Here is a 21301-nt window from a genome sequence, read left to right on the forward strand (position 1 = left end):
AATCTCTAGGTCCATCTGAAAGGCAGTTTTAAAGAGCTCTTCAGGCTAACTCTATTGGAGGACAGATCAAGGTCATCACATCTAGTGTAGCTTCAAAGTCATTCCTGAAAAACAACTCTGACCTAGTGTAGCTTGAATTGTTTTCTACCTAATATCCCAAGGTGACTTCGGGGAACAGCTTCAAGATGTGGTCACAGGGAAGTTCAAGGAGAAAATCGTACAGATATCCATTAATATCACCAAAGAAATTTTTGGGACATACTTGCTTGGGGCTCTTCCATCTCTCTTCCATCCTTGGATTCAGCTCAAGAGACTCCTGGTGGCTAAAGAGTTTGCATGTTCATAATGAAAGACCTCTTTTGGTAAAGGTAAGTGTAACTCTGCACATATGGGTGGGTGGGGTGGGGAAAAACATAAGGATGGAGACTTTTCAAGCATTACCTGTACTACTTAGATCTTTCTCTTCCTTTGTATAGGTTGGATGTGCCTTTCTCTGTTTGCTCAGATTGGTAGAATTGCCTCTCTCTTCATCCATTTCTTAGTTGGTGGATGCACATCAGCCATTGGATGGCTGTTGGTGGCTGTGGGTGCCCTGTGGTTCTTTATGTGATGTCTGTGTCTCTCCGTCAGCTCTCCTACTTGGGTGCCAGCAGCTGAGAGTGGTTTATCCTTTCAGTACACTCCATTGTTTTTATATATTCATGGCAGAGGATGCAGCCAAGGTTACAAAGGTATTTTTTTACAAAGGTATTTTTTTCCTTGATCCATTGAAGACTCACCGAGTTAACTGAATATTACAAACAAGTTTCCCTTTGTTCAGGTCAGCTTTGGAGGTCGCTGCTGCTGCTACTGCTAAGTCACTTCAGTCATGTCTGACTCTGTGCGACCCCATAGACGGCAGCCCACCAGGCAGATGCTAGCAAATAATATTTTTGCATAGCTACTCATCATCATAATGAAAGTTATTTTTCTCTTACCAGAGTTATTTTTCAACAATCAAATGAAAGAACACATCTAGCATTGTGGCCAGTTTACTCTTTTATCCATGTTACTTTGCTGCCTGAGTCATTGCACATTGTTTATCCAGAACTCACAGCTTTTATATGCTGTTCTGCAAATAATGATGGACTGTGTCATATTTGGGAGAAATGTATTAGTTGTAAACTGAATTATTTAGGGGGTTAAAAAACAATTTAGACAACTTTTAATTGAAGAATTTAGGATTAAGGCTTATGATCATATTATGACTTGTGGCAGTGTACAGTTTTGTGCAATGTCATTTTGACAGGTGAAGACAGAAAATGAAAGCATTATCTACAACCATATTTCTTCAGTGTGATAAGTTCCTAGGGCATTCAAGGATTATTACTATTTTTTAAATGTGCTTGCCGCTTGCCATTCTGCTACCGAAAACAAGCTAGTCAGAGGAGGCTAAATGTTAGAGGACATCTCTGGGAACTCTCATTTGGAATCACTTGTGACAAAGCATTCTTGACTTCTTTTTTACTACTTCCTTCTCTGCTTTCCAACCAAACCAATTTCTGTTGAAAGAGCTGGACTATTTTTTTCAAACCAGATATACTTCTTACTGCCAAATGTATAGTGGAAAAATTAAATTAGGCTGGTAATTTATCTTAATCATTCAAGAACATCTAGCTATTAATGGAAGTCAGTGCCACCAAACATGCCATGTATTATTAATACAATATTGTTTTAGGAGGCAGGAAACAGAATTGGGGGAAAAATCATTCAGTGTTTGAGTCAGAAAATCTGTGGAGTCAGGGAGCTCAAAAGTTCTTTGTTAATAGTTCTGTGACCTTGAACAAGTAACTTTGCCTGTCTGATCCTGGCTCTACAGCTATGAAATGCAGCCAAAAACGACCGACTGGAGAGCAAGTCAGTTGTGTCAAAGACATCAAAGTGTTACACTAGTGAAAAGAACCGATGCTCTGAATAGACACATTGCAGTATATAAATCTATGGCTTTGTGATTTTACACTGTACGAATTTGGAAGCTTCGGCATGTGCACCGGTTCCCCCCTCCACCCCCCTCCCACCCCCAGTCTAGTTCCCTGCAGGTGAGGTAGTTTATTTTCAGAAAAGAACTGAGTTTGTTGCCCTGCAGGAAGAGGAGGTTTTTCGGAGGGGAGTTCCACAGAAACTGGCTGGCTTCGGGGTGCATAAAATCGAAATCCACTGCTGCAGCAACTTCTGCAAGAGAGGTGTCATTTGAGTCCTTTCTGTGGCAAGGGTGAAAGAGACCACCCGCCACAGAAACGTGGTATCAGGGTTCACTAGGAGGAACCACTGTAGGACATGATATTTACAATGTCACCAGAATATTTTCAAATAAACCAGGATACTCACTGCAGGAGGGAGAGGGCGAGGGGGGCAGAGAAGGAAGATGCAGGTTTCAGTGACTTCTGTTTTGGAGGCTCCGGAGGGTCAGTGAGTGTGCCCTTCCCTTGAGGGAGAGGGCTCAGGGGGCTGGAAGCGATCTAGGGGGAGCATCCGTTAGTCCCCAGGGCCCCGCGCGCCCTTTCTTCGTCCCCTGCTTAGGGGGCAGCTGGGGCGCGCTAAGGGCAGCAGTGTCGCGAGCCCCCCGCCCCCCCTCCATTCCCACGCCGGTCTTGGGTTCGATCGCCCCTGCCCCGTCCCGCGGTCATCCCCCTGGCCGTCCGGTAACGGTTTCTGGACCTGGTGGCCCCCGACCCTCCCCCCCAACCCCGCCTCCCGCCACCCACCGGAGCCGCAGTGCTGCGCGGTTCCGAGAGGGGTAATCCGCCCCGGAACAGACGTGAGCGGCCCCGGGGCGGGGTCGCGGGAGGCGGCCCAGGGATTCCCCCACCCGCCTCCCCCCAATTCCAGCCGGCCCGCCGTCTCCGCACCTCACCGGGGGTTTGCGCTCGCCCCCGACCCCGGCCCCTTCCCCATCCCCCGGAACGACCCCCGGCTCCTCCCCACATACCGCCCGGCGCCGGCTCCCGCCGAATACCTCCTCCTGGGCCCATCCCCTCCGCGGCGCGGCTCCTCCCCCTCCCCTGGTTCCCGGGTCCCCCGCCCTCGCTCCCCCCCGACACCCCCCCTGGGCCGCGCCGCTCTCTCGCGCTGCCGAATCGGGCACCGCCTCCATCAGAGCCGAGCCCGCGGCTCCGCGGAGCAGCAGCCTCCGCGGCCGCCGGACCCTCCGCGTCCCCTCCCCGTCCCGCCCCTCAGTCCCAGGCGCCCGGGCCCCCGTCACCACCCTCCGCCCGCCCCCTCTTCCTTCCCTTCCTGCTCCGTTCTCCCTTAGCCCGCAGCCCGAGCCGGGCCCGCTCGCCGGGCTGGCAGGAGGGCGGCGGCGGCACCACCATGAGCTTTGAGGGCGGCCACAGCGGCGGCCGGCGCCGTGAGGCGGAGAGCGGGGACTCCGAGCCACCCCCGTCGCCTCCCCCGCCGCCTCCCCCGCCGCCGCCGCCAGGAGAGCCGGCTTCGGGCCCCGCGCCCCCTCGCTACCTGCCAGCGCCGCCCGCGTCCCCTGAGCGCCGCGCGGGGCCCGACGAGCCGCCCGCGGAGGTGGTTCCGCGGCACCGGGGCGCCGAGGAGCTGCCGCCGCCGCCGGCAGGGCAGGAGGTGGCGGCGGCCGGCGACTCTGGCGAAGGTCCGAGGCACCTTCCGGAGGCAACGGTCCCCGAGGCGGCGGCAGGGAAGGGCGGCCCCGGGGAGCCCGAGGCCGGCGCGGGTGGGGAGGGCGAGCGGCGGGGCGCAGGCGACCAGCCCGAGACGCGCTCGGTGTGTAGCAGCCGCAGCAGCAGCAGCGGCGGCGGCGGCGACCATCGCGCCGGGCACCAGCATCAGCACCACCAGCCCATCTGCAAGATCTGCTTCCAGGGCGCCGAGCAGGTGAGGCCCGGGGGGACGCTGGGGCAGAGGGAGGTGGGCTCGGGAAGGGCTGGGCTGGCTCCCGGTCCGGATGGCCGGCTTTCAGCACCACGGACAGCGTCCGCTTCTGGGTTCCGGGGCTGAGCGGTTGCGTGGCGGCTACCTAATGTCCCTTTCCTGCAAAGGCAAATAACCTTGTCCCGCTGGCGAATAGTGCTTGATTTGGTCTACACTTTTTTTTTTTTTCTACTTGGTTTTGCAGTTACACACTCCTCAGGTGTTTTAGTGGTAATGCTATAAGTATCTCTTTTGTGAATTACTAAATGGATTTGGTTTATACATAGAAACCAACCTATATTCCTTTATCTACAAGTGTGTCGTGAGGCAGATAGCCTTAGAGCACAAACAGGGAGTGAGTCATTTCAAAACCAAAAAGGGCAGAGTCTTTCCTTATTGCAAATTTTGGTGACTCAGTCTCACTGATGTGAAAGGCATGTTAGAGTTTTTAATAGGACAAATAAAAATGGACTTTGATCTTCTGAAAGAAAGCCTATTTAGCTAACAATGTACTTGATTAGAAACACAATTCTAAAATTATTAACTCCGTTAGAAGTGCATGCAAACTTATAAGCAAGTAATCGCTGGGGAAACAGGATATACGTCTCTCTTATGAAATGTGTGGTCTCAGAAAACATTAGGTTTAGTATTTTTATAAGTAAGGAAATTGCATAAGAACATGTAGGCTTTCAGGAATATAGTGCCCTAAGTCAATATTTATGATGCTACATTTAGAAAAAAAAAAGCATAATGCTATTGCAAGCTGCTTTCTGGGATGGCATGCATTTCTTCTTTAGCAATGATTAAGAATAACTGCAGAGGAAATGCATCTGACCATCCACTTAAAAGTTATTAAAGAGATTTAATAGTACAGCTTTCCCCCAAGGGTATTGAGAGCTATATCTTGCAGACATTTTGTATGTTGGTAGAACATTTATGTCATGACTCTAAGTAATATCTTTGAAATAGTTTTAAGACTTTAGTTTCATTCCCACCAGAGATATAAAAATTTAATTTCATTTTCTACGATAGTGTTTGATGCTTGTATCCTTCTGAGTAAATGGCTTTGCAAGAAAAGAAAGCAAGTGTTGGGTTTTTAAAACAGAAACACAAACATAAAGATTCATGCTGAGTTGTTTTCTTTTCAGGGGGAGCTGTTGAACCCCTGCCGATGTGATGGGTCCGTTCGGTATACACATCAGCTGTGCTTGCTAAAATGGATCAGTGAGAGGGGTTCCTGGACCTGCGAACTCTGCTGTTACAGATACCATGTCACAGCCATTAAAATGAAGCAACCCTGCCAGGTAAACTGTTGTGACATTTCCTTCCCTCGAAGTCATTTTGCTACTAAGCATGAGGATATCTGCATATGCTACTTAACATATTCTATGCAAATCACACTAAAACCAAGATTTAGAATTTGTAGAGATGTTCTTTGAGAAGTCTGTGACATTTTTATCTGAGAAACTCCAAAGCCATTTTTATTCAAATGGCTTACTTTATTAATTGGTTGTTTATGGATGAAATTATACTCATCCTAGTTTATAAATGGGCAAGTTGGTAAAAAAATACTCCAGTTAATTCAATTTTATTAATTAGAAATGTTACACAAATTATTTTAGTAGTATTTTGTAAATTTAAGCATTGAAACTCTAAATGGGCTCCATTTACAGGAGATAGATGCAAGTAAAGCAAAACTTTACTAATCTGGAAACTTTGGTGGAACCCATTATTTCTAATCTGAGCCATTTTTTCACTTAACCAGCCTTGTTTTTTCATGAGTATTTTTCCACAGTTTTATTTTGGCTACTTTCATTCATTGCTCTGTTCAACTACACAGTGGATGCAGAAGTATTCCCAATATTTGCTCTCAATAATATTACTGAAATTTTAGATATTCTTAGAACTTTTAGTGTATAATCACATGATCACATAATGCTCATAACCAGACAAAAATTCCTGGAGAGATAAGCTTTTTTTTTTTTTTTATGGTAGAACAGATTCAGGTTCTTGGAATAGACTTGTGAGATGTAAAATAATACTAAGAAAGACATCTTAGACTAAAGCAGAATAGTGTGTAATTGATAAGATCTTATAGTGACATGGGATTGAAGTTTAGCCGATATAAAAGAGTAGGTTCAAAACATAAAAATGAAGGACATAATGGAAGGAAAAGGAAGAGGAACTGAAAGTTAAGAGGGTGAGAAAGTAATAAAGTCCCATGTTCCCTGTTTCACTTTAAATTACCAAATTTAGTTTGCATTGAGCAATATAAAATAGATGGAATTGTTAGTGATGGCAGTAGGAATATGGAAGCTGAATTCAGTTCAGTTCAGTTGCTCAGTCGTGTCTGACTCTTTGCATCCCCATGAATTGCAGCATGCCAGGCCTCCCTGTCCAGCACCAACTCCCAGAGTTTACCCAAACTCACGTGCATCGAGTCGGTGATGCCATCCAGCCATCTCATCCTCTGTCATCCCCTTCCCCTCCTGCCCCCAATCCCTCCCAGCATCAGGGTCTTTTCCAATGAGTCAACTCTTCACATGAGGTGGCCAAAGTATTGGAGTTTCAGCTTCAGCATCAGTCCTTCCAATGAACACCCAGGACTGATCTCCTTTAGAATGGACTGGTTGGATCTCCTTGCAGTCCAAGGGACTCTCAAGTGTCTTCTCCAACACCACACTTCAGAAGCATCAATTCTTTGGCACTCAGCTTTCTTCACAGTCCAACTCTCACATCCATACATGACCACTGGAAAAACCATAGCCTTGACTAGATGGACCTTTCTTGGCAAAGTAATGTCTCTGCTTATGAATATGCTATCTAGGTTGGTCATAACTTTCCTTCCAAGGAGTAAGTGTCTTTTAATTTGCATTTCTGTTACTCACCATTTAAGGCATGATTAGCTGGCATGAAATAAAACTATGAATTTTCTCAAGCTGACCTAAGGCTGGTAAATAATTTGGAAAGAAGATGAATAACTAATGTGAATGAATGACGACGATGGTAAAGATAGGCACAAACCTGACATATTTTCTCAGAACCACTAACTGATTGACCTACTTGGGTATCAATTTATAGATCTGTCATAATTGTCTTGAAAAGCAGAGGGAACCATGCCCAAATAACAGGATATGAGTAGTATAATTGAATCTATAATAATTTTATGAATAGAATGTGTGGAGATGAGGAATGGAGAGCTTTGAGGCTCCAGTGAAAAGTCCCATGAGAAGTGCAATGGTCAGATGTTCCAGAGCTGATATAGATTGCTAAGTATTTAAAAAACTTCAACTTATGCCACTATATATTAATTCGCTTGGTGTGGTTAATTCTAAAGTAAATATAAATAGGTACTTGATGTAATTTTAAAATAGAGAAGAGACAGAGAGTTGGGGCAAAATGATATTTACTAATTCTAAACCTATAGCAGTATAGATTATTACTGTGTTTTGCTTCATTTAAAAAATCAGTAGTTTTGCTTCATTTTAAAAATCGATGGTTATTTTAACAAAAACAAGTCCCCAAAGTGTGTATGTAATATGACTGAAAAATCAAGGGGAACAAAAAACAACCAAAAACCAAAAGCTAACCTGGTATTACTAATTAATACATTTAGGATTAATTTTATTATATGTGCAAATATTGTCATAATCTGATGAAAGTGAAAGTGGAGAGGAAAAAGTTGGCTTAAAGCTCAACATTCAGAAAACGAAGATCATGGCATCCGGCCCCACCACTTCATGGGAAATAGATGGGGAAACAGTGGAAACAGTGTCAGACTTTATTTTTCTGGGTTCCAAAATCACTACAGATGGTGACTGCAGCCATGAAATTAAAAGACGCTTACTCCTTGGAAGGAAAGTTATGACCAACCTAGATAGCATATTCAGAAGCAGAGACATTACTTTGCCAACAAAGGTCTGGCTAGTCAAGGCTATGGTTTTTCCTGTGGTCATGTATGGATGTGAGAGTTGGACTGTGAAGAAGGCTGAGCACTGAAGAATTGATGCTTCTGAAGTGTGGTGTTGGAGAAGACTCTTGAGAGTCCCTTGGACTGCAAGGAGATCCAACCAGTCCATTCTGAAGGAGATCAGCCCTGGGATTTCTTTGGAAGGAATGATGCTAAAGCTGAAACTCCAATACTTTGGCCACCTCATGTGAAGAGTTGACTCATTGGAAAAGACTCTGATGCTGGGAGGGATTGGGGGCAGGAGGAGAAGGGGATGACAGAGGATGAGATGGCTGGATGGCATCACTGACTTGATGGATGTGAGTCTGAGTGACCTCTGGGAGTTGGTGCTGGACAGGGAGGCCTGGCGTGCTGCGATTCATGGGGTCGCAAAGAGTCAGACATGACTGAGCGACTGATCTGATCTGAACTGATCTGGTGGCCTGACCTGTTTGTTCCAGTGAACTACAAAATAATATTTAGAAACAAAATTGGTACGAGTATGATGATGATAGTTCAGATCATGCCTGAAAACACAACTTTCCAGGACTGGAGTATATGCTTATAAAGCTCAGTACTCTTAATGAACAGAACTCAGTTATAAGGTTCCCATAGCATAGATTGCCATACTTAGGAGCAGATTATCCTCAGATAAAATTTGAATGATTGACTGACATATCTGTTATTGATGACCCACACACTGAGAATTTACTCTGAGTTTTGGTTTCCTCTGGTGTGAAGCTAATCAAATTTAGCATTTGTCGCACTCATATTTTTATGACATGGCAGAGATCCATCTCCTCATGGTATAGGATCAAACAGGAACCATATCATGTCCTTCCCTTGCACTTTCTGAACCCCTTCATTTTAAATAGTAAGCCCTCCCATAGCTGTGAGTGCGTAGTTACTTGGATGTAGAAGGGAAAAACATTAAGTAGTACTAGTAAGAGAAAGCATTTACTGAACACTTACTTTGTGTCAGGCACTGTTCTAAGTGCTTTACATATACTATTACTGATGTTTAATCTTCAAAATAAACTTATGAGTTAGATAATATTATCTCTATTTTATATAAAAGGAAACTGAGGTACAGCATAGTTGAGTACCTTTTACTACACTCATATATAGTAAAAGACAAAGCCAAGATTCAAACAGTCTGAGGCTCTGAGGTCCATGGCCTTAGCCACTGTGCCCTGGTTGGAAAGTGTTCTCAACTTCATCATAGCCATCCTGATGTTTCTGGGTTCATCACGACTTATCCTGTGTTATGCTCAGTCAAGCAGGCACTGGTTTCAGCCTGAGTCTTGATGATGGTCTAGAAAGGCTTCATCTATTGCTGTTTAACAAACTACCTCACACACTTAGTGGTTTAAACAACATCCATCATTTATTATCTCTTAAGAGTCTGTGGGTTGACTGAGATCAGTTGGGAGGTTCCTCTTGATATATGGCATCATTCTGGAGCCGTGAGGTTTGACTGGATGGGAACATCCAAGAGGGGTATCTTTATTTGACTTGATTGACTCAATGGACATGAGTTTGAGTAAACTCCGGGAGTTGGTGATGGACAAGGAGGCCTGGCATGCTGCAGTCCGTGGGGTCACAAAGAGTCGGACAGGACTGCGTGACTGAACCGAACTGAATTGACTTGTGCTGGTTGTTGGTTGGAAGCTCAGTTGGGGGTGTCAGCTGGTGCTTCACTCCTTTCTGTGTGTCATTTGGGTGTGATGATTGGATTCCAGGAGCATAAAAGTTACAGGTCTGTTATGACCCAGCTTTGGAAGTGACATCGTTTTATGTCTGCTGCATTCCCTTGATTGAAGCAAATCAGAGGACCAACCAGATTCAAGAGAAGGAAAAATAGACTTCATCTCTGGAGCCTGCCCTTCTTTAAAAAGAGTGGACATCTTTAATTCCCTGTGTGAGATAGCTTCTAAAATGGTACCATCTACCTACACTGGTGTTTGCATTTGGTCCTCATCAGGTCCAGATCGGTCAACGTGTACCACCATAACTCCCCTTTCAGGGATGAGAAATAAAGAAAGTTTAAAAATGGATGGGAGTTGGATTCTATCGGCAGTGCTCGATGTATCCACTGAAGCACTTTCAGAAGTGACTGTTGCCATGATGCTCCTCTTGGTGCCCAGAGAGATGTGGGGACAGAGAAGGAAAGGAGCAGCTAACCAGGAAGCACATGTGTATGCAGGAAACATGTTGCAGTGAGTCTAAAACCTTAGTTCTACTTGTTTTTCTCAAACCTTAGTTCTACTTGTTTTTCTCATTGAGATTAGAATTCTTTGAGAATTTGGGTGTAAACCTCCCCATTTTGTGAGCTTTTAGTGATGCTCATCAACATGACCCAACAGAAATCTGATGTAGCCTGTAGAATATATTTAAATCTTAATTACTGTATCATTAGCAGTAGGAGCTAATTAAGACATTAGAAGTAATTAACATGCATTTACGTTCCTACTACCTCCTTGCAGAATCTCTTTTATTGATTACCATATTCAAGATGATGCATTAATGATAATTTTAAGAGTAAAAGCTAATTCTGTTTTGAATCTCGTACTGTGGTATAAAATTAGTGCAATCTAAGAACATATAAGATCAAATTTATTTTGAGATGTTGGTGATATTTTAAATTAATTAAGCAAGTATATTTAGCTTTATGAATGCTTTCAGTACTTTTTCAAGAACTAGAGATGTTTGAAGAGAGAACATTTACTAGATGCAGAGTTGTATGGCAAACTTGAGACATGCTATAAAACATGGACTATAATGCCTAAAGATAGAAAAATAAAATGTTAATGGAAGGCAGTAGCTATGTTACCTTGGCTGAGTTGGTTAACTATTTGTGCCTCAGTTAACTCATCTTTAAAAGATAATAATGGCACCTATTTTATACATTTTTTGAGGATTAAATATGTATATGCCTGTAAAATGCTTAGAATAGTGCCAGCAAGTAATAGGTGCCATTTTAATGTCGACTCTGATGACATTTACTTGTTCAGTCGGCTAAGAGATGGGGACCTTCGCTTGCTCCCACCAACAGTTCCTGTTGTTTCCTTCAGTCTCTTGTCACCAAAATAAAGTTATTGACTCTTCTTTCCATATCATTCTTTATGCCTGCATGTTTACTCTCTGCTTTTTCTAGCAGAGCCCACCTAGGTTTCTGACCAGATTGGTTATTATAAATAAAGAAGGAATCATAAATAAAAAAAATCAGATGTAGTGAGATATAAAATGATCTCAGCCCGTGGGTGCATATTTACTCTCCAGCTGTCCCTCCCCATGAGTCTTTATTGGAGTCTGCTTGTAATTGGAGAGATGCTTTTCGTGGTCAAGCACAGGGCAGTACCCTCCAGTGTCACTGAGTGGCATTGCGTGTTTATGCTCTGGAAAGGGCCTTGAGTTTGGGGTGTGTGTGATAAGCAGGAGGTCGAAGATACTCCTGAGATCCTGGGGTGGGGGCAGTCACAGAGGGCACAGGCAGGTGGTCCGGCATCAGTCACCATGAATCTGGTATCCATCAGCTTTCCTTCCTCCTCTGTTACTCGGGGCACCAACGTCTGGCAGAGGGCTTGCGCGGTAGGTCGGAGACTGCCACGTGGGCCGCCTGCCTTTACAGATAACAGGGCCCCAGCCATCTTTACCAGCCAATAACATTTTTGTTATTCTGCCCCTGCTGCTTCTCCCTGAAGCTCTTATAATGGGCTGTCAGCGACAAGTCTTCTTCCAGCAGTGAGACTGATTGGAGCGACTCCTTGGACTGAGAGTATTTTTCATTTTTATCCATGTTCTTTTCCTGATGGGATTCATTGTGATAGTTTTGAATTAGAGATGAAGTTGACACGAGGCAGCTTCACGTTGGCTACTGTTCTAAGGTACAGCTTCTGGACTACGTGCAAAGCGTTTATAGACCTTTCATGAACTTCTTGAGGGCCCCGTGATCATTATTTTGCTAAATAGGGCTCTGTCGTGAAAGGGGTATTTCCTCCTTCAGAGGTGATTTAAGTTGTTCTCATGGTGTAGCTGATGCAGTAGGAGAAGCTGACAAACTATCATTGAAAATTGACTGTGATTTTGGAAATGTATTAGGAAAACATCGGAGCATGAACTTCGGCGTTGCTGTCTGTTGAAATACTCAAGGCATTTGCATTTAATGGATGAAGAATGTCTGCATACATTCAACATGGCTGAAGTCGTGAAGACACCACTTTTACTGTTTCTCTGTTGCTCTTGTTAGCATCTCTGTAGGTTTCACAGCAAATGACACGTCGAGGGGAAGCTTTTCATTACCATGCCTGAATATCTGAGAAACAGTGCTGAAATGTTAAAATTTAAATACATGTACTGATGTATGTAATAGGTAATTAAAAATATCAAAATACACAAAGAACACATCATGAGGCATCTCCCTGGCCTTTGAAGTGATTTTTGTTTCATTTGCTTACTAATTCTCAAAGCACTTAGATCTGCATTTTACTGCAGTTAAACACTGAACAGTTATATCTGCACTAGAACAGATTAATAATCCTCTAGTGAATAAAACATGTAAATTATACTGCATCTACTACTATAGCCATCTTAGTTACTGTATGGGCTGTGTGTACAATAATTTTACAATCTGTTTCAAAGCCAGATGGTTCCAAGACGGTAGTAAAAAAAAAGATGGAGACCCTTCAGGGTATCGTGGACTGGTGCTTGCTTTTATCCTTTATGGAGAGAGGACCAGGGATGATGTGGTCCTGATGGATGACACTCTCCAGAACTTTCTTTCCCACACGTGTCTGCTTTTCTACATTCATTCTAGCTTTTTTCAAGTATATCTTCCTTTTGACACCTTTCTCTTCTTTGGTCTCTTGGCCTCTCCACTCAGCTGCTTGTAGAAGAAGAATCTGTCCCTAAAAATCTGTGGGACAGATTTTATAAAAAAAAAATGAGGTAACACAGATGAGTGTAGCTTGGCAGTCACTTTCTTGGTCACTTTGTGGGCATTCGGTGAATATTTGTAGTAGGCATGAGTGAATGAACACTTGAGCAAGTGTTTTAGAAAAATAGAGAAGATCATGGGGGTCATGTTCATATTTCTGTGGTGAGAATGTGATTTAAGGAAATTAAGTTGCATTTACTGCTTACCCATTAGCCACCTACAGTCAATTTTCAACTCCTTCTTAAATTGACCTCATACTCCTATTCTGAATCTGTGTGGGAAAATATGTTTGGTTCTTCAGACCACAGGAAATAAAAAATCTTAAAAGTAGGGTCTATTTTTAAAAACCTAGAATAAAAAAAAAAAAAAGGTTTCCAGTGAGACAGATCTGCTCTTTTCAAAAACTAAAATGTCATGAAAAAGACTCTGTGAATGTGAAATTACCCATGTGTGACACACTTGGTTTCTTGAGGTTGTCACTGGTTGAAGGATTTCATCTAGCATTTTGTTCAGAGAAATTGAATAATTTGTTGGAAATTTTACTGTATGATCGCGGGTATAAATGAACTGCTAAGAATGTCTGCTGGGTAGTTTTCTTGGTGTGAAATCTGCCACCTGGCTGAAAACTAGGTGATGGATTTTTTTTTTTTTTAATGAGCAGTTGTACAGTTGTAACATAACTTCAAAAATGATTTTCCACTGCTGAGTACAATGCCCCAACACAGGGCGATGCGGCAAGGGAACAGACCATGTCTCCCTTACTCATTTCCTGCTTTGTCTTGGCGTGTGGCTTTGCCGTGATGTGATGATGTTTGCTGAAGGGACTGGAACAAAGGAAACGCAGCTTCCTTCTATTTTTGGACATTCTAAGAGTAGGATGGGATGACTCTGAGGGTGAAGCTACAGTGCTTCCAACCCTTCAGAGCAGCGGGGAATGGACAAGATAATCACCTACAATTACAAGTAAATGGATAGCGGACACTGAGGACACGGCCTGGAAAAACTGCACCCTGGCTTGTACTTTCTGTATCCTTGGATATTTAACAGCGTCTTCCCTGTGCCCATAACTTATAATTCAACAACTGTTCTTATGATTTAGCCAAATGAAGTCCCACATAAGTAGAGGTGGTCTGGAAGCAGTCCTGTGGGAAGACGTGACAAAAACGTTGCTGTGTAAAGTCAATGAGAACTTATTGGGGAGATATTTCCTATTCAGTCCCTCCTTTTAGGTATCTATGCTCTGAAAGCGACTGTCTAAAACCCTGTTTTCCCCCCCGTTTTCATCTCTTCAACAAAGTTGATTTTGAATAATGACACCTGGGCAATGCATGTGTCCTTTACATGGTAACAGGGTTCCGTTGCCCTGATACGTTTTTCAGCTTTCTTTCTCATTTTGGTATGCTAATTATGTGCAAGTGGCCAAGGCTTAATCTAGGCACAGGGGCCCTCCTGGTATGAATGGAGCATCCAGCTCTTATTTCAGGAACCCTCTGGGCACTCCTTTGTTATATATGGACCTGCAGTTGTGCCCTGACACTTACATGTCATAACTCCAGGGTACAAAATAGTTCAGATAAACAAGGAACTATTTCAAGAAATGTATACAGGCTTGCCTTGGTTTGTTCAGCCTGTTTTAAAAAAAAGTCTTTAAGAAGGGTAATATCTCTCACAAATATTAGTGGATTTTATTTATATTCCTGTGACAGAATATTCCAGAAGCCACAGGAAATACTTCTCTTTTCTTCCCACACCAGTGTTAACTTCTTTTCTGTGTTACATTTGCAGATTTTAATGTAAGTATGTATGTAAGTGTCCTCACTATCAGTTTTTAAAAGAAAATAAAATCAAGGGCTTCCCAGGCAGTACTAATGGTAAAGAATCCACCTGCCAATGCAAGAGATGCAAGAGACTCAAGTTCAGTCCATGGGTTGGGAAGATCCCCTGGAGTAGGAAGTGGCAACCCACTCCAGTTTTCTTGCTGGAGAATTCCATGAACAGAGGAGCCTGGAGGGCTACAGTCCATGGGGCTGCAAAGAATCAGACATGACTGAGCAACTGAGCACAAAGAAATTAAAAACTTTACCAAATTTTGGTAAAATTAGTTGTAATCTTAAGAGTAGAGTAATAATAAAGAGCACAGGATTGTCCAGGCATATACTGAGCATTCTGTAAATATTTCTCTTATCCTCCTTCCATCTTTTTCTTCCTTTTCATGACAACATCTTATCCTTCTCTTTGTACTGAAGATAACTAGATGGGAGGTTTCCAGGGCAGCCTCCAGTTCTTCAGAGAGAAAAGACCCAGTGAACAGGGTGACAGCCCTTGTCCACGATGTGTTCTCTAGAGTCAACAGGCATGCCTTAGGGCAAACCTGGAAGTGGAAAGAAAATCTTGAATGTAGAATCCCTTTCAGTCCCCTCTCAAACTGTCTTCCTTTTACCTTTCATACTACAAAAGCTTCTATGAAAGACATTTTCAGAGCTAGACAAGGCTTTTCAATAGTTTGAGAAATAGTAGAAAGAAGAAAAATGCTAAGTCAACAAAATTAGAACTAATTGTACCAAAATTTGTCAGGTAGCTTTGAGTGACACGTGGTCCCTAGATTTGGGGGAAAAGACCTCCTTGAGCAGTTTGGTGAAGCATAAGGATGGGTGAGGAATGTCCTTACCTCCTGTCTGCCTCTTCTGTCTGACCTACACCTTACTAAGACTGAAGTAGTATACGTTGCATAGAAGGAAATCTGAGATAGAAATGTGTTACTTTCATTTTGGGCATAATTAAGCTCCACTATAGTAGACTTTAGGGGGAAATTCTCAAGCATTCCTTGAAATGCTTTTGGGGAAACTTTCAACTCCTAGTGATGGTGAATGCACAGTGATTATTGATATAACAGGGCATAGAGTTGGATAAATATCTGTTTATTTTTCATTTAGAAGATGATCTTACTCATGTCTAGGGTTAGCCTCAAAATATTTCATCTTTTTTTCTACTATGAATTAATTGATGATTTTTATTGACTATTTTTTCACTCATTAGTATATTAACCACTCCCACGTTGCAGGCACTGTTCTTGGTTCTAGAGCTATGGAATTTGTTGAAACAGGCCTCTGCTTCTAAATTTAAATTCTTGATGATGAAGGACAAACAATAAACAATAAGTAAGCAAACTAGGTAATTTTAGATTAAGTTAATAATTTCAGTAGGAAAAATCTGGATGATTAAAAAAATGATTAAAAAATGATTTAAAAAATGCAGTGAACCATGTGATACTGGGTTAGAGTTGGAAACAGTGTAAACTCATGTTTTGCTTAATATAGGTACAAATGGTTACATATGGAAATATTTATAGATATGTGCTTGTGCATGGGTTAGTATACACAAACCCATTTCTTCTCTCTGTCTCCTGAGAAGGCCTAATAGTAAAACCCCGGTTACAGTTTATCTAGCACCAGATCTTGGTGTCCAATATCATCCTCCAATAAAAGGAACCAGTCTTATACAAGATGTTATTCTATGAGGCTGGAATATGTTGTTCCAGAAAAGAAAATGCTCAAAAAAACACAATGATGGGACTCAGCAAAAGGACACAAGAGCCAACCTGGAAGAGCCAACCCCAGTGGCTAAATTTGGAACAATTTGAGCAATAAAGTAAATAATGTAGTATTGGATTATAGTGTAAACTGTAATATGAACTTCCATGTATGCATTTATTATAAATAAATGACTGCATGAATAAGCAAATGGAGGAAAAGAGACAAATCTCCCACAGATGAATTCTAAATTATATATTTATATACTGTCCTCTCCAGGAGGTGGAGCCCGGCTCCCCTTGGCCCTTTGTACTTAGTGGCTTTTTTCGAAGAGTAGACTGGTTCCAGGACAGAATGAGGGGAGAGGAATTAACTTAACAGTAGAGAAGTCTGGCAAATGCTGCCTAAGCCTTGTGGCCAAGTTTAACATTATCAGTGATAAGCCATGTTGCTAATATGTGCCCTTGATATGATGTGATGAGACTACCTTCCTTACCTTTGTAGTCTTCCTTCTAAAATCCATAACCCTCATTGAACCATGAGAAAAACAGCAGACCAAACCAAACTGGGGCACAGCCTACAAAATACCTGGCCAGTGCTCTTCAACACTGTGAAGAAAAAACAAGAAAAGTCCAAGAAGCTGTCACAAGCCGAGAAAGCTAAGGCTATGTGGCGTGCATGCCCCTCTGTCCATGGGGTTCTCCAGGCAAGAATACTGGAGTGGATTGCCATGCCCTCCTCTAGGGGACCTTCCCAACCCAGGGATCACACCCAGGTCTCTCGTATTGCAGGCGGATTCTTTACCATCTGAGCTACCAGGGAAGCCGCCAGGAGATGCAGTAACAAAATGTAATGTGTCCAGGATGGAATTCTGGAAATAGAAAAAGGACATTAGAGAAGAACTAGTGAAATCCTAGTGAAGTGTGCTGGTGGTGTAGTTTCTAAGTCATGTCTGACTCTTGCAACCCATGGACTGTAGCCTGCCAGGCTCCTCTTTCCATGGAATTCTCCAGGCAAAAATACTGGAGTGGGTTGCCATTTCCTTTTTCAGGGATCTTCCCAACCCAGGGATCAAACCCAGGTCTCCTGCACTGCAGGCAGATTCTTTACCAACTAAGCTACTAGAGAAGCTTAGTAAAGCTTAGTAAAATGTGGAGCTTAGTCAATAGTAATGTACCAGGGTTGATATACTAAATTGTGACAAACGTACCTTAGTGATGTTAGGTGCTGACCGTAGGAGAAACTGTGTGTGGCGTATATGGGAACTCTTTGTGCTATCTTTGCAACTTTTATGTACATCTAAAGCCACTCTAAAAGTCTTTTTTTTTTTAAAGGTATGGGAAACACTAAGTGTATCCAGATAGAAGGGGTAAGTAAGGAAAGTCTTTCTGAGGTGATGATAGTCGAGCTTAGACCTAAAGATTGATGCTAATCACCCTGAAAGGAGGAGCAGCTAGCTTAAAGACTCGAAATAATGAAGAGCTTGTTGTATTGGATGGAATAAAAGGAGATCCATGAGTGAGGAAGAGTAGGAGATGTTGGGGAGGTAGGGATGCACCTTACCGCGCAGCACACTGTGATAGATTTGTGTTTCATTCTAAGAGCCATGGGACATCATTGTAGAGTTTCAGGCAGAGGAGTAAAATAATAAAAGTAACAAATACCTTCGGTTGCTTTGTAACGCCTGGATTGGAAGGAACCTGGGCTGAGAGGAGGGATGCTGCTAGAATGCTCCCTGATGGATAGGAAGGAGGTAACAGGGGTTCCTATTCAGATGATGGCAGCAGAGATGAAGAGAAGTGTATCCAAAATGCTTTGAAAGTAGAAGCAAGAGTTAACAATTTTTTTTTGTAATTTATTTCATGACAAAACACCTGAACTGAGTTGAAGCTGTTTATAGTCTTTTTCTAAGGCAGTGTCAGTTTTCATATATTTTGCTGTAGAAATATTGTGATCGATTACAGGATATTGACCTAGACCCTGCTGAGCATGAAGGATCTTATATAATACAATAAAAATGCAACATACTTTAAAAATATGGACAATTTGAAATTCTGAAACACATATGGTCTGAAGTGTTTTGGGTAAGGGATTTTGCTCTAACATATGGTCTATTCTGGAGAGTATTCCCTGTGCTCTTAAGAAGAGTATATATTCTGCTCTTGTTGAGTGATGTATTCTATAAAGGTCTGTTTGGTGTCGTTAGTTTATTTCCTTGTTGGCCTTCTGTCTAGTTAAAAGTGAGGTATTGAAGTCTCCAAATGTTATTGTTAAATTGTCTATTTCTCTCTTCAATTCTCCCAGTTTTTTCTTTATGTATTTTGGGGCTCTGTTATTAAGTGCAGATACATTCATAAGTGTTACGTCTTGATGGACTGACTTTTTTTTTTTTAATGACAAAATGTTCTTGGTCCCTAGTAACAATTTTATCTGTAAGATACTAGTATAGTTATCCCAGCTGTCTTTTGGATATGTCTGTATGATTTATCTTCATTCTTTTTATTTTCAACCTATTTGTTTCTTGAATCTAAATCGTGTCTCTTGCAGACAACACATCATTGGATTATTGGGTAAAAGCGTTTGGACCTGTATGTAGTTATTCCTGTAATAGTGTCTAACGAAAATCAACAAATGTTTTTTTTTTTTTAATTTTATTTTATTTTTAAACTTTACAATATTGTATTAGTTTTGCCAAATATTGAAATGAATCCGCCACAGGTATACCTGTGTTCCCCATCCTGAACCCTCCTCCCTCCTCCCTCCCCATTCCCTCCCTCTGGGTCGTCCCAGTGCACCAGCCCCAAGCATCCAGTATCGTGCATCGAACCTGGACTGGCGACTTGTTTCATACATGATATTATACATGTTTCAATGCCATTCTCCCAAATCTCCCCACCCTCTCCCTCTCCCACAGAGTCCATAAGACTGATCGATACATCAGTGTCTCTTTTGCTGTCTCGTACACAGGGTTATTGTTACCATCTTTCTAAATTCCATATATATGCATTAGTATACTGTATTGGTGGTTTTTTTTTTTCTGGCTTACTTCACTCTGTATAATAGGTTCCAGTTTCATCCATCTCATTAGAACTGATTCAAATATATTCTTTTTAATGGCTGAGTAATACTCCATTGTGTGTTGTTAGCATTGCTTGAAAGGAACTATATCACCTGAGGCTTGATGTGAGTAATTGAGAATTTGTGGAACCCTAGGCTTTTCTAATAAATAGGATATTCTTCTAGCCATTCATAAATACTTAACTATTTCTTCTAAGTCTCCAAAGCCCCCTGAGTATGAGCATTTTGACACAATTAACCTTTGTAATTTTAGATCTTTTTATACACTTGTTATACATCTTCTAGAGGAGCTGAGATTATATGTAGGTCAGTGTGATATAATGGACAAAACATAGACTTTAGCAACATGCAGACCAGGGTCTAAATTTTAGCTCAGCTACACACTAAGTTGTGTGACCCACAGTGATACCGTATGTATTCATTCCTTAGTGTTGTTGGAAAGTTAAATCAGGTAACATTTTCAAAGTTCTTGGGGTGTAACTGTTTTAATACTTCTGTTAGAACAAGAGTTTGAACACATAAAATTCTGCTAGGTTTTGGATTTGTTGTTTATTCATTTACATTCATCCATTTAATCCAACAAATATTTATTAATTACTTACTAGGCCAGGCACTGTTCTAAGGGTTGGAGATAAACAGAAGAGTAAGCAAAAGAAATAAAATTCCTGCCCTCAGAGGGCATATACTCCAGAGAGGGAGACGGATAGTAAACAAATAAAAATTCCAAGTAAAAAAAATTAGTAAATTAATTCATTGTAAGTGCTAAGGGAAAAACTTTGGCCAAAAAGAGGGGTATGAAAAGCTGAGAGAGGTGGTTAAAATTTTAGATGAAATGGTTAGAAAAGTCTACCCATGTATGAGATTTGACATTGATTGACAGAAATTTTCCATATGTGGCTTTCTAGAGATACGAAGTAGGATATATTCATGAATGTTTAGGGGCTTCCCCAATAGCTCAGTGGGTAAAAAATCCCCGTGCAATGAAGGAGACACAGGAGCCATGGGTTCAATCCCTGGGCTAGGAAGATCCCTGGTTTGAGAAGATCCCCTGGAGTAGGAAGTGGCAATCCACTCTGGTATTCTTGCCAGGAGAATCCCAGGGACAGAGGAACCTGGCAGGCTACAGTCCAAAGGGTTGCAAAGAGTCAGACATGAAAGCATGGCAGTGATGTTTACCATGGTTAGTTTTCCTAGTAAAGTACATTCCATTCTGGGCTTTAGTTTTCCATGAGTAGACCGACGAGGTCAATATTTTACAGCCTATAGTTTTCAAGTTTACATACATATATTAAAAACCTTGGTGAAAGTTGAAAGTGAAAGTTAAGTCACTCAGTTGTGTCCGACTCTTTGCGACCCCATGGCCTGTAGCCCGCCAGGCTCCTCCATCCATGGGATTCTCCAGGCAAGAGTACTGGAGTGGGTTGCCATTTCCCTCTCCAGGAGATGTTCCCTACCCAGGGATCGAACCCGGGTCTCCCGCATTGTAGGCAGAGGCTTTACCATCTGAGCCACCAGGGAAATACTTGGTAGTGGCCCTATTTCCTTGACCTGTTGTATATCTTGGATATTATGGTGAATGTTCAGACATTGGTTTTAAAAGCAAGGAAAAAGGCTACACAGTCATATATATATTAAGAGAAAAAGAATAGTGAAAAGTGTATTTTGGATTTTAAGAATCACAGATGCTCAATTTGTACTTCTTGAATTATTTAAATCATTTATGTTGCCACATTCACTGTTCAATCTATAGAATTATCAAGGGATTAGGATCTTAAATACAAACTATCATATATGAGAAACATGAGAAATTCAGCCTGTTTGGATTATAATTCTTTTTAACACTGATTTTTATAAGTACAATGTATTTTATAAATATAGTGATAATAAAAC

The 21301-nt window shown here is 42.0% G+C and overlaps 1 protein-coding gene and 1 long non-coding RNA gene across 2 annotated transcripts in view; one reads left to right on the top strand and one right to left on the bottom strand.

Moving 5' to 3' along the window:
- LOC139178025 (uncharacterized) overlaps nucleotides 1–2567 on the bottom strand; it is a 71337-nt gene extending 68770 nt beyond the window's left edge. Inside the window, exon 1 of the long non-coding RNA XR_011562455.1 lies at nucleotides 2368–2567. This is a non-coding gene — a long non-coding RNA (uncharacterized lncRNA). The remainder of the gene's footprint in view (nucleotides 1–2367) is intronic.
- Nucleotides 2568–3144: 577 nt separating this feature from the next.
- MARCHF11 (membrane associated ring-CH-type finger 11) overlaps nucleotides 3145–21301 on the top strand; it is a 117851-nt gene continuing 99694 nt past the window's right edge. The window contains exons 1-2 of the mRNA XM_019982705.2: nucleotides 3145–3882; nucleotides 5067–5222. Coding sequence (XP_019838264.2) covers nucleotides 3352–3882; nucleotides 5067–5222 — 687 coding nt within the window. The 5' untranslated portion in view covers nucleotides 3145–3351. The remainder of the gene's footprint in view (nucleotides 3883–5066; nucleotides 5223–21301) is intronic.

Source organism: Bos indicus, chromosome 20 (assembly GCF_029378745.1).
Source record: "Bos indicus isolate NIAB-ARS_2022 breed Sahiwal x Tharparkar chromosome 20, NIAB-ARS_B.indTharparkar_mat_pri_1.0, whole genome shotgun sequence".
Classification (NCBI taxonomy): Eukaryota; Metazoa; Chordata; class Mammalia; order Artiodactyla; family Bovidae; genus Bos; species Bos indicus.